General features: G+C 50.6%; 1 protein-coding gene across 2 annotated transcripts in view; it reads left to right on the top strand.

Annotated features, from left to right (window-relative positions):
• Positions 1 to 6: 6 nt before the first annotated feature.
• The window catches only part of Smad7 (SMAD family member 7), a 30,418-nt gene continuing 18,869 nt past the window's right edge, over positions 7 to 11,555 (top strand). Inside the window, exons 1-3 of one of the 2 annotated variants that reach the window (XM_004623638.1) lie at positions 7 to 795; positions 2,100 to 2,153; positions 8,481 to 8,552. In XM_004623638.1, the coding sequence (XP_004623695.1) occupies positions 186 to 795; positions 2,100 to 2,153; positions 8,481 to 8,552 (736 nt within the window). In that variant the 5' untranslated portion in view covers positions 7 to 185. Of the gene's footprint in view, positions 796 to 2,099; positions 2,154 to 8,477; positions 8,553 to 11,555 lie in introns of both variants that reach the window. The other variant, XM_004623637.1, reaches the window with a different exon arrangement.

Genomic DNA, 11,555 nt, shown 5'->3' with positions numbered 1-11,555 from the left:
CCGGGAGACTGGCGCATGCCACGGAGCGCCCCTCGGGCCGCCGCCGCTCCTGCCCGGGCCCCTGTTGTTGCTGCTGTCGCCTGCGCCTGCTGCCCCAACTCGGCGCCCGACTTCTTCATGGTGTGCGGAGGTCATGTTCGCTCCTTAGCCGGCAAACGACTTTTCTCCTCGCCTCCTCGCCCCGCATGTTCAGGACCAAACGATCTGCGCTCGTCCGGCGTCTCTGGAGGAGCCGTGCGCCCGGCGGCGAGGACGAGGAGGAGGGTGCGGGAGGAGGCGGAGGAGGAGGCGAACTGCGGGGAGAAGGGGCGACGGACGGACGGGCGCATGGGGCTGGTGGCGGTGCCGGCAGGGCTGGCTGCTGCCTGGGCAAGGCGGTCCGCGGTGCCAAAGGTCACCACCATCCCCACCCCCAGGCCACCGGCGCCGGCGCGGCCGGGGGCGCTGAGGCAGATCTGAAGACACTCACGCACTCGGTGCTCAAGAAACTGAAGGAGCGGCAGCTGGAGCTGCTGCTCCAGGCCGTGGAGTCCCGCGGCGGTACGCGCACCGCGTGCCTCCTGCTGCCTGGCCGCCTGGACTGCAGGCTGGGCCCCGGGGCGCCCGCCAGCGCGCAACCAGCGCAGCCGGCCTCGTCTTACTCGCTCCCCCTCCTGCTGTGCAAAGTGTTCAGGTGGCCGGATCTCAGGCATTCCTCGGAAGTCAAGAGGCTGTGTTGCTGTGAATCTTACGGGAAGATCAACCCCGAGCTGGTGTGCTGCAACCCCCATCATCTTAGCCGACTCTGCGAACTAGGTAAGAAGTTGTCCCGTGTCTGCCCCCACCCATGGCGCGCTGGCAGTGGAAGAAAAGTATCCTTAAGCTGCATTTGTAAGCTTGCATCTACCTCTCCAGGGGGAGAGTACATTTCCTCCTAGTGGAGATGGAGGGACTAAGGCAGAGAAAGGACCCGGGAAACTCAAAGGGCATTCCTTGGGGGTTCCCTTTAAGGCTTTCTTCTGTCGCCCCGAGGGTGTCCCTGGGGCACTGCTATTGCGCACCTTGTACGGATATGCGGCTAAAAATTAGACTCACCCATTTCCGGATCATCAAGGGGATGCTGAGAGAAGTGGGGGTCACGCCTCCCCCGCACCCGGAAAGGCGGTGAGGTGTGTGGCCGAGTTGGATTGGGTCCAAGCCCGCCAAGGAAGGCTGGGAGAAGCGAGTTATAAAAGCTGGAAAGTGTCCACTCCTTTAGTAAATAAGGAGACTCATATCGGGCATAAGTGGCCCAGATACTGCTCTGGCCGCACAGCTGTGGAGTTTTAGGGGTAGAGGGTTAGGATGGGAGGCCGAACTGGGTACTTTTCATCTCTGCCAGCCCCGGGGTGAAAAGGAGCCAGCAGGCAGAAGTTGGGTGCCTTTCCTTTTTCCCTTTTTCGTACAGAAAAGCATATAACTAATGCTGTCTGGAAAGGTGGACCCCAGAGACTCGATGACATTGCTGTCCCGTAACTGCGCAGGAGCTTAGGTTTCAAGCCTGAGACCCCAGAGCCTACCCCTGTGTCTTCCTAGATCCTCTTTTTCGTGTCTTTAGGCGCGTTGTGAGGTTGTCTTGCATCCTGGCGCCCGCAGATTCCCCCAAGTTCATCAGGACACTAGGGGCGCGTCTCCCAGGGGCCCTGGGAAAGGGGAGTCTCAGGTGCCCAGCCGAGCAGCCGAGGGGCGGAGGTGAATCTCGCTCAGGGGGCGGACGGGCGCGGGGAAGGGCGGGGGGAGCGAGGTCTGGAGTTCAGGACGGGAAGGGGGCCCGGGCGCCCCCAGCTCCGTGAACTGTGAAGTGCGCGGCTGCGGCTGAGCCGGTGGTTTCCAGCCGGGCCCGCCGAGCGCTGGGGCGACGGCCGCAGACGTGGAGGAGCGCAGAGCCGAGGCTGGCGCCAGGCGGCCTCTTTTGTTTATCTGACAGCTAAATATCAAGGCAATCACCGCCTCGCGGCCCTGCCTCCAACCCCCACAGCTAAGACAAACAGTTGGGCTAAAAGAATGCCTCTGTTATCATAAGTTTCTATCTCTCTTTCTCATGGTTGGGCCCTTATGTTCTCTTCCTTTTTTAATTCCAGAGTCTCCCCCCCCTCCTTACTCCAGATACCCGATGGATTTTCTCAAACCAACTGGTGAGTAGATGACTTTGAAAATACCTTTTCTGTCTTCAGTTTAGAACCGGAACCTCTAGAACCCGGGTTTTTAATATCTGTGTGGCGCCCGAGGGTGCTAGGCTCGCTCAAGCTTCCTCTCTCGGAACTTCGGTACATTTTTCTGTTGTGGCTGAGTGCGCCCCCCCACCCCCAACATTTCCTAGATAATCCTTTACATTTTGTTCCTTTTTATGTATTTGGGCTCTGTGACCAAACTTAGCTCAGCTTTAACACATGGAGGCTTTAATCCATGCAGAAGTGTCTTGTGCCAAATAGGGCAGGTTGTTGGGAAAATTTGGAGATTTTGTAAGTGCCAGAAGAATCAGTGGGCAGAATGGAAAGGGTGATGAGATGGAAGACAGTTTCCGAAGGGGCAGAGGGGGTTTTGGTTTGGAATAAGATGCTAGCATGTTTAAGCTTTGGCAGGAGATAGAGGGAAGTAGGTTCCCCTCTCCCAGTCACCAGTGATTCAGTCCCCTCCTGGGGTTTTCTCAGAATTCTTCGCAGGGGCTATAAAAGTTTTTAGCATAGCTCTGCCTGCCTGTTGCTTTGTCACCGGATGGCTTGGGGCCAGGGCAGAAGCCCATTTGAGACTGGCAGCAGCCCTGTTGCGGTTGTCTGCATTCAACTTCTGGCTGGCAGCACAGAGAGGCCCATCCTTTGGAGCTGACAGTGCCAGGGGACAGGGTCAGCAAAACAGATTGGGGATGACAGAAGGGACAAGTCCTGTTTCCTGGAGCCCCTTCTTACAGTGGGAGTTCATTTGGTAAAAGTACAGATTGTAACTTTGGTTTTTCTGCCTGTATGCGGGTGGCTAAAAAAATGGAACACTTGTGACATTTGTATTTTGCCAAGGTTTGGGGAGAAGGAGAAGTGAAGGGGTGAGCACCATTTAGCTCCTGGAATTAATTCCACAAGTCCTTCCGCCTCACGAGTTTTGGCTGATGGACCTTTCCCCCCACTAATTAAAAGTTTTGCTGGGGCGTTGTCATAAATTAAATACTTTAATGAACGTGTAACCGAAGCCCATGCTCTTGCAGCCAGCCCTCCCGGGACTCCAGCTCTCTTAAGTTAGGAAGGCATTCCTGCTTGCCTGGTGCTTGTCTAATAAGTGGCCAGCAGAGCATGTGATATTTTGCTTTCAATTTACAAAACAACAGATAAATGGTCATTAATGAGGAGATAACCAGCTCTCTGAATTTGTAACAAAAGTTAACTGGCATTTACCAAGCTCTATGTTCCTAAAGAATATTACTTGCTGGATTTTTTGGCAGAAAGAATTAAAAATTCTTCTGTGGGGTTAGTTCTCCAAGGGAAGAACTGTTTCATAGTCTTCAAATTTGAAGGTTTTCTTAAAAAGGGACAGAAGTTTCCATGGCCCAGGGGTAAAGACTATGGGGTAAATGCCTGCCTGGATCATTCAAAAACCAGAGTAAAGAAGAGTCATGTTTACTTTGGTTTGTTGCAAAGATACTGGGGTAAATCTGTTCTCAGAATTTAAGCAGTTACTCTGCCAGGCCGGGACCTCATTTTTGGTGAGTGGAGTGATATATTTATTCATTAGCAAGTGTTGACATTAGGTAGCAAAATGTGTATAAACAGAGAAGCCACAAAGACAGGAATGTGCCATTTCCAAGGGGGTGGGGGGAAGAAATGTTCTTAAAATCAGCCAATAGGAAGTGATTAACCTGCCAAGGGAAATCCAAACAGCTGGTTACTCACCCAAAAGGTTTTGTTTAAAACAAAACAAAAAAGGGTAGGAAAAAAAAAAAGACCATGTTGTGTAAGAAGGTGAGGTTGGTGACAGATGAAGCCCCCTTGAGGAATAGTTCCAGCATGCAGCTGGACATTCAGGTCTAGGACTTGGAGGGCAGAGGGACAGGTTTGGGACTGGTTTTTATGGTGGTTAGGTTAGAGGGGCGAACTGCTTTGGGTTTTTGTCCCCACCTAGGGCTTTGGGGGCATGTTGTGTTGGGCATGGCAATTTACATTTTTCAATTGCTGACCCTTTGGTTGAATGTTTGGTCTTGGGGTACTAGGTGCAACAGGTATAAGGTTTAACCATGGGCACCTGTTAAAGAATCTTAACCTGTTTCACAATTACGGGAATCTGTGCATGAAAATCTCCAGCTTGGGAAGAGGCTGTGGGAATGGGGTGGGGCACTGGCTGGGTAAAGCTGGGAGCGCAGTTGCCTCCCTGTAGCCTCTGCAAGGTCCTGGGCTTTGTACAGCAGATATTGTGAGTCTCTTAGAGAAGTCCTAAGCAAAGGAGCGATAGATGCGCCTGAACCTCAGCAAGGTGGCCGTGAGTCTTGGACATCAGGAAGATCCTCCTGCCTTCCTGTCCCAGAAGAATAAAAATTTGCTAGGGTCTTAGATCTCAGTTTATGATGTGGGAATGCTGGATACACAGCAGTTCTGCTTCTTTTGTGTGCTGTATCTGTGATCTGAAAGGTGTGAAGAATAGCTGGGCTGGAGACGGATGCTGCGTTTCCTTGGGCGGGCGAACCCAAGTGCCCAGTGCCCATTAGACTGAGCCTCCATAGCTTAGTAGACATCTTTTTTTTTTTTGAACCGGGGATTGAACTCAGGCCCTTGCACTTGCCAGGGAAGTGCTTATTCCACTGAGCCACTCCCTGGCCCTTAGTAGACATCTTGACCTAAGATCTGGCCTTGTTTTTGCCACTTAACTTAGGCCCCTTTTAACTTTTCCAGGTTTCATTGTAAGTCCAAGCGATGAAAGAGTTCTGTTGGATTATCCATTCATTGCTTGGGTTATTGGTTCATTCATTCATTGGTTCATTCATCATCGGTTGATTCACAGGTGGAATGATGTGCCTGCCAAAAAGCTAGAGGATTTCCAACACAGCACAGTGTTTTGTGTATAGGGTTCCTTTGAGTTCTGGGTGGGGTAAACCATGTGGGCAAAGTTGAGGGGTATACTGATAATGGTAGTGGTAGTGTTGGCAGACTCCTGACCCCAGGAGTACTTGGGAAGCTCCAAACAAGGTTGACAACCTGCCCTGGCTCTGGGTGAGAGCAGTTTGGTGAGACTCTCTCAGCAGTTCAGGCTGGGGTTGTTTCCCTGGCTTGGATTTTCAAAGACTGTAGGAACTAACCTGAGTTGGAACAGCTGGGAGGAAGGGATGAATCTTTGTCTCCCGCAGGGCCTTGCCCTTACCACGGTGGTTGGTAATACTAGTGGTGGAGGAAAGCCAGGAATGGCCAAGGGCTGCTGACTATCTGCCAGCCTGGGCTGTTGGAGAGCAGGAAACAGAGAGGCAGAGGTGAGACCCTGACTTTAGAGAGATCCGCCTTTGTGGAGTTGTTTATTTTTATTTTTTACTTTTTTTAATTTATGGGAAAGATTTGGAGGCCTGAATCCCAGTAGCTCGAGGCTAGTCAGGATGCTGAAGACTGTCATTCTCCAGTCACCTCCATCACCTCCCGTGGCTTGCCTGGAGAGAGAGCCATGGGATAGACAGGAGCTGGACTCTTGGGTTGCTAGTATTTTTGTTGTTAATGCTCCAGGAGTCAAACTTAGGACCTTGTGCTTGCCAGGCAGGTGTTGTGCCACTGAGAACTATATACCTGGCCCGATCCTTGGGGATAGCCCACCTCACTGGGTGGCCCCTTGAACAGGCAGGTTGCCTCAGTTTACCTGGGTGATGTGAAACAGGTATACTTTGCTACCTCACTGGGGTGGTATCGAGGCCTAATTATCGTTTGTAAATCCCTTCTGAGATCAAAGGCGCTGTAGAAGGGCAGAGCACCATTTCATAAAAACGCCTGCGGTTGCCAGCACGGAGCTGGCTTCCCTTTGATGTGAGGCAGGCTGACACCCGGCCTGTGGTCTCAGCTCTGCCCGGAGAGGCCAGGCTTTTTCTTTGAAACACACCTTGCCCTGGCACCCAGCCAGCCAGAGCTGGGGGGAGTGGCTGTGGATAAGTCATAGTGTTTAATGTAGGGGTGTCTTCCGTTTGGGGAGTCAGTGGAGGAGGGGGATAAGAGGCCTAGCTCTAGAAAATGGTGAAGGCCATCAGAGTAGTTTAGAAAGTGCAGGGCATACACTATTTAACAAGTAACTCTGTTTCCTGGCTTCTATTGTTTTCTGTTTGATTAAGTGTATCCTGTAAAGCTGTATATTCCTGTTTGAAATTATACTTTTCCCTGATGAAATGAGATTACACACAGTCTTCTCTATCCTGCCTTTGGCCACCACTCCTGCCTACTCCTTCCCTGTTTTATGAGAGTTTTCTTCCTCTTTTTTTTTTTTTTTTTTGGAGTGTGGGGGATTGGCCCCAGAACCTGGAGCATGCAGGCAAGTGTATCTACTACTGAGGTGTACTTCTTCCAAAGTTAATCCAGCTATCCAAGAATGCAGGAGAAGGTGGAAAGATTTGAGGGAGAATCACAGTTTTGAGGAGGCAGACAGAGACCCAGAGACAACTGGGGGGTGTGTAGTTTAGGCTTGGCTGCCTACCCTCCCTTGCCAGGTGCTAGGTAGTGACTGCCAGCCACGGGGTCCTCTAGGCTGCTGGCCTTTGGGCTGCTCTTTGGCTTGGCTTCCTATTTACCTGTGTTGCCAAGGGGCTCTAGTTGGAAACTGGTACTGTATACCAAGGGACACCAAGGTGGTGGCCTGGTAGCCTAAGGTGGGGGAACTGGAGAGTACAGGAACCAACCTGTTTTGTCTGGGATGAACATTCCTGAGCCAGGCTTTCTACATGGACTTCAGGAAGTTTAGCATTGGCAGTGGTGTGTGAGGAACTCACAGGGTCTTGTGTATTTGTGTTGGGGCAAATTAGCTGTGGTGTTATTTCTTTTAGTTGCTTGGAAGGTGGTTGTGGAGTAAATCTATCCCCATTAACATTGAGGTTGCTGTGCTGAATACCTGAGAGTGACAAGTGTCAGGAGAAAGCTAGTCAGGACAGACAGAATCTGGTAGTAAAAAATCAGTGGATATAGTCCAATCACATTGGACTGAGTGCCAGAAGATTTTGTAGGCAGCCCTGCAGACTGAGAAGATTTCCAGTGACAGAGGAGTGTGGACCAGTCTGAAAGCAGAGTCTCCCCCAACCCCATGGTTCTAGCTTGATCTGGTGGTGCTTGCTCAGGTGCATGCATGAGAAAAATTCAGAAACCTCTTGAAATTTATGTAGTTTGCTAAACTTCAGACAGGGGGTTTTAAATAGGATCTTGCTGTGTAGGCCAGGCTGGCCTCAAAACTTGCAGCCTGGTATGTTTGCTATAATTAAAATGTACCTAAATTAAAAAGGAAAGGTCCTCAAAAGCTGAGAAGTTTGTTTCAAAGATGAGGATGAGCTGAGTGTGGTGGTACATGCCCCAGCAGTCTGGGAGGCAGAGGCAGGAGGATCACAAATTCAAGCCTACCCTGAGCAATTTAGTGATTTGGCTAGACTCTGTCTCAGAACAAAACAAAAAACTAAAAGGCCTGGGGAGCCAGGCATGGTGACACTCACCTGTAATCCCAGCACTTGAAAGGAGGCTGAAGCAGGAGAAAATTGGTGAGTTCAAGTTCAGCCTGGGTTACGTAGGGAATTCTTTGCCACCCTGAACTACATAAAGACCCTGTGTCCAAAATTTTAAAGAAAAATGTGCTGGGAGATAATAAATCCATACGAAGGTTCTAGGTTTATTTTTTAAAAATGTATTTATTTGTGGGGGGGGCCCAGCCAGCTCAGCCCACCAGGGGGCGGGGCTGGCTGGCATGTGGTGCTGGGGGATTGAACCGTGGTCCCTGTGCTTTGCTAAGCTTGTTCTAAGTAGGTGCTTTAGACCACTGAGCCGTCTCATCAGCCCCAAAGGTTCTAGGTTTAAATCCTGCTGGGATGGGAGGAGGGGTGATCAGGGTGGAACTTTTCTCTATGGGTGTAGCAGAGGCCAGGGCTTCCAAGCCAGGATTTGTGCCCTTGGTAAGGTAAAGACAGAACAACCAGGGTTAAGAAAAAGTATACTCCAAATCTTCTTTGACCTTGGGAACCACCTGGTCTCCTCAATGGGAGACTTGTAATACAAGAGAAATTCCAACCGGTGTGATTGAGCCTGACTTGACTAATGATTAACTAGCTGCCTGGAGCCCAGACGGGTGACAAGGTGCTGTGGTCTGTCTTAGGATGGGCAGTGAAGCCAAGCAGACCATTAATAATCAGCATCGTGGCCACAAGTAAGCCTCTTGGAATGTGTGGTCTCTCTTTCATGCCATTTAGAATGTGGGTAAAGATGAGTCTCAGTGTTTTTATTTGTGTATTTATTTGTTTCTCTCCCTTTTTGAATCCACAGCAGACTGTCCAGATGCTGTGCCTTCCTCCGCTGAAACAGGGGGAACGAATTATCTGGCCCCTGGGGGGCTTTCAGGTAAGATGCTTTCTCTTACTTCCTGACAGTTCCAAAGGTTTCTAGAAGTTTCTGTAGACTGAAGACTGTTCTGGGATTCATTGTCATTTTTATGTGCCTTAAACTGGATGCATTGTGACTGGTGCCCTTCTCATCCTGTGGGCCTTTATGCATCAGAACCCTGGGCCCATCCCCTGCACAGAGAACCTGGAGCCCGCAAAGTTTCTAGTGCAGGGGACTTACACTTGGTGACTTTGGTGTCATGAGCTCATGCATTTTGCTCTTGTTTGTTGTGCATGGGATGCCTTGAAGGGGATGACTTGTTCTTGTTGAAAACAGATCCCCAAGGGCATAGCAGAGCACAGAGTGGATCTTAAACCTCCCCTCCACATCCTGATTACCTTTCCAGCTTTGTGCATGATTCTCCAGCACTTGTCTGGGGGTGGCTCTCTGTGTGTGTGTGTGTGTGTGTGTGTGTGTGTGTGTGTGTGAGAGAGAGAGAGAGAGACAGAGACAGAGACAGAGAGACATGGGGGCATTTTGGAGACGGCAGGCGCTATAGCTGCTCCCAGCAAGGCAGGTTTTTCTCACTGTTCATAAGGAATTTACTGACTACATAACTAGGAGGTGTTATAGTAACTGGGAGGTGTTGTATTCTTCTTTTTTGTTTTTATTTATTTTTTTTTGGTGGAACCGGGGATTGAATTCAGGCCCTTGCACTTGCCAGGGAAGCGCTTATTCCACTGAGCCATCTCCCCAGCCCTTAATACAAGTTACTTTTTTTTTTTTTTTTGTGGAACTGGGGATTGAACTCAGGCCCTTGCGCTTGCCAGGGAAGCGCATATTCCACTGAGCCATCTCCCCGGCCCTACGTTGTATTCTTTTCTAAAGATAGCGTATTTCTTCCTGTTTTCCCTGTTGTTAGATTTTCTAAGAACTAGCTGAAGCAAGAGGGAAAATGACCTGGGGGGTGGGGAACAGAAAGAAATTTTGCCAGATTCTGGGTGTCAGGCAGTTTTTGTTGTGGGCCATTCGTGTTAGTGAGGACATGGTGTAGCTGCTTGGATGGAAGCAGTGAAATTGCTGTGCACCCTCTTTCTCGTGGGGTGACCCCCTTGCTTTGGACAGTCTCCTCTCCAGCCCAGCCCTCCAGGAATTGACTTGCTGAGAATGTCTATAGGGAGACCCTTGTTTGTTTTGGTTTCAGTGCAATATATGCTATGCTATCTAGGATAGAGGGTATTGCTTGTGCAAAGCTTCTAATGAGAGCTGGCCAGGAAAAGATAACCCCAGTGGGGAGTGGGGTTGGGTGGGTGGGAGTGGGGTTGGGTGGGTGGGGTTGAGGTTGGGGGGGTGGGGGGGTGGGCAGACCTCAGTGATGGAGAAGGGAGGCAGCAGGCACAGAGGCACAGTCACAACGGGTGGACTGCAGCTTTCCAAGGGAGTTGAGCGAGTCCTTTAAAGACAAGGAGGATGAGGAGAAGAGCCTTGGCAAAATAACACTCAGGATGTTGTTAGATGGTTTTATTTTTTGAACCCTGGGTGTGCAGGGAGGAGGCCTGGCCCCTCCAAACCACATGAAATAAGCAAGGGAAGTGGTAGCTTTTGAAAGGGGCTTTTCGGAAGGTTTGTCTTATTGATAACATCTTGTCTGTCTCCTTTGCTAGAGGAAATGACGACACCAGGCTGAGCCTGAGTGCCTCCTTGACCTGCTCAGGGTGCCACTCAGTGTGACTTGGGCAGCCCCACTAAGATGGGTGAGCTTTGTGCTCCCTAAAGTTCTTGTAGTCCTAGAAAGAAAGTGTGTGTGAAGGGGGAGGTAAAGCAAGCTCCATCCCCTATGGTAATTGCAGCCCCTAAGATTAATCAGGAGTTCCGAAGGAGGAGTGAGTGGTATGTTTCTGAAGGGGTGGTGTGGTTTAACAAAACTGCAAAAAGCAGAAAAAAGGGGGGGGCCTCCACATGAAAGAGCATTTGTTTTGAATTTTAGCTCTTGATTTACTAATTCCCAAGGCTTCAAAGTTGGAGCTCTTTCTTCTTTCCGTGTGTAGTTGGAGCCATGTATTAATAATGTGCCGCGGGGGGGAGGTTGTAGAAACTGCTTCTTGGGCTTGTGCCAGTGGTTTGGGGGTGTCTAGCAGAGAGTTGAAGAGCACAGAAAATTCTTTGGTGTGAAATCCCCCCCAAAGGTGACTCTTTATGGCTGGCTAGCTCAGGGGTAGACGGTTTTATACGTATTCAAAGCTAAGATCTCCTTTTCTTTAAAAAGTTGGTGGTTGGAGGGGGCTAGCTTAGCCCTCATCTTTGCAGAAGATGAGGCAGTGGGGGTGCAGTGGCAGGACCCCACGGGGAAGGAGTTGGTATAGCAGATATGGGGTGAGGGGGTAGCTGGGCCTTGCCAGGAGAGCAGGACATCTAGTGAAAACACCCGCAAGGGATTTCTCTTTCCCCTCCCTTGAAATAACCTCTCTGAGTCTCTTTCACAGGCCCTGTGTGCTGTTTTCCTTCCTGTCCTGCCCTGGCTGAGACCGGGCTTAATGAATGGGGCTCAGTTTAGGGTGGGAGGAAGGTCGGCAGCGGGAGCCAGGGCTTGATTCTCTTGGCAAGGGAAGAAGGGAAAGAAAAAACAGCCAAATGTGAAAATGTGGTGGCTTGGAGGTGGGGGTAGGGTGTGCTCAAAGGCCCAGCTCCTCCTGAAACTCAGGGGTAACTCCAAGGCTGGCCCTTCCCTTTCCTGCGCCCGGAGAGGAAGGGGAGTGGGTGGATGGGAGCTCTGCACACAGGACTGCTGGCTGCAGGCTGGAATTCCAGCCCTGCCACTTGGGGTGGGGGGTGCAGGAGGCCTGGTCCTTCGGGACTTGTAGTGAAACACACCCCACCTCTGCAAGTTTCCTCCGTCTGGGAAAACGGGACATTTTTAGAAGGCAGTGACTTGGTTCCAGGAGATTGTACTTTCATTTCTGACAGCCGGCTCTCTCTCAGACAGATGGATTGCTCTGTGCAAGTGTGCGTGTGCGTGTGTGC

Source organism: Octodon degus, unplaced genomic scaffold, assembly GCF_000260255.1.
Source record: "Octodon degus isolate 3935 unplaced genomic scaffold, OctDeg1.0 scaffold00003, whole genome shotgun sequence".
Lineage (NCBI taxonomy): Eukaryota > Metazoa > Chordata > Mammalia > Rodentia > Octodontidae > Octodon > Octodon degus.
This window is presented reverse-complemented; position numbering and strand designations above follow the sequence as displayed.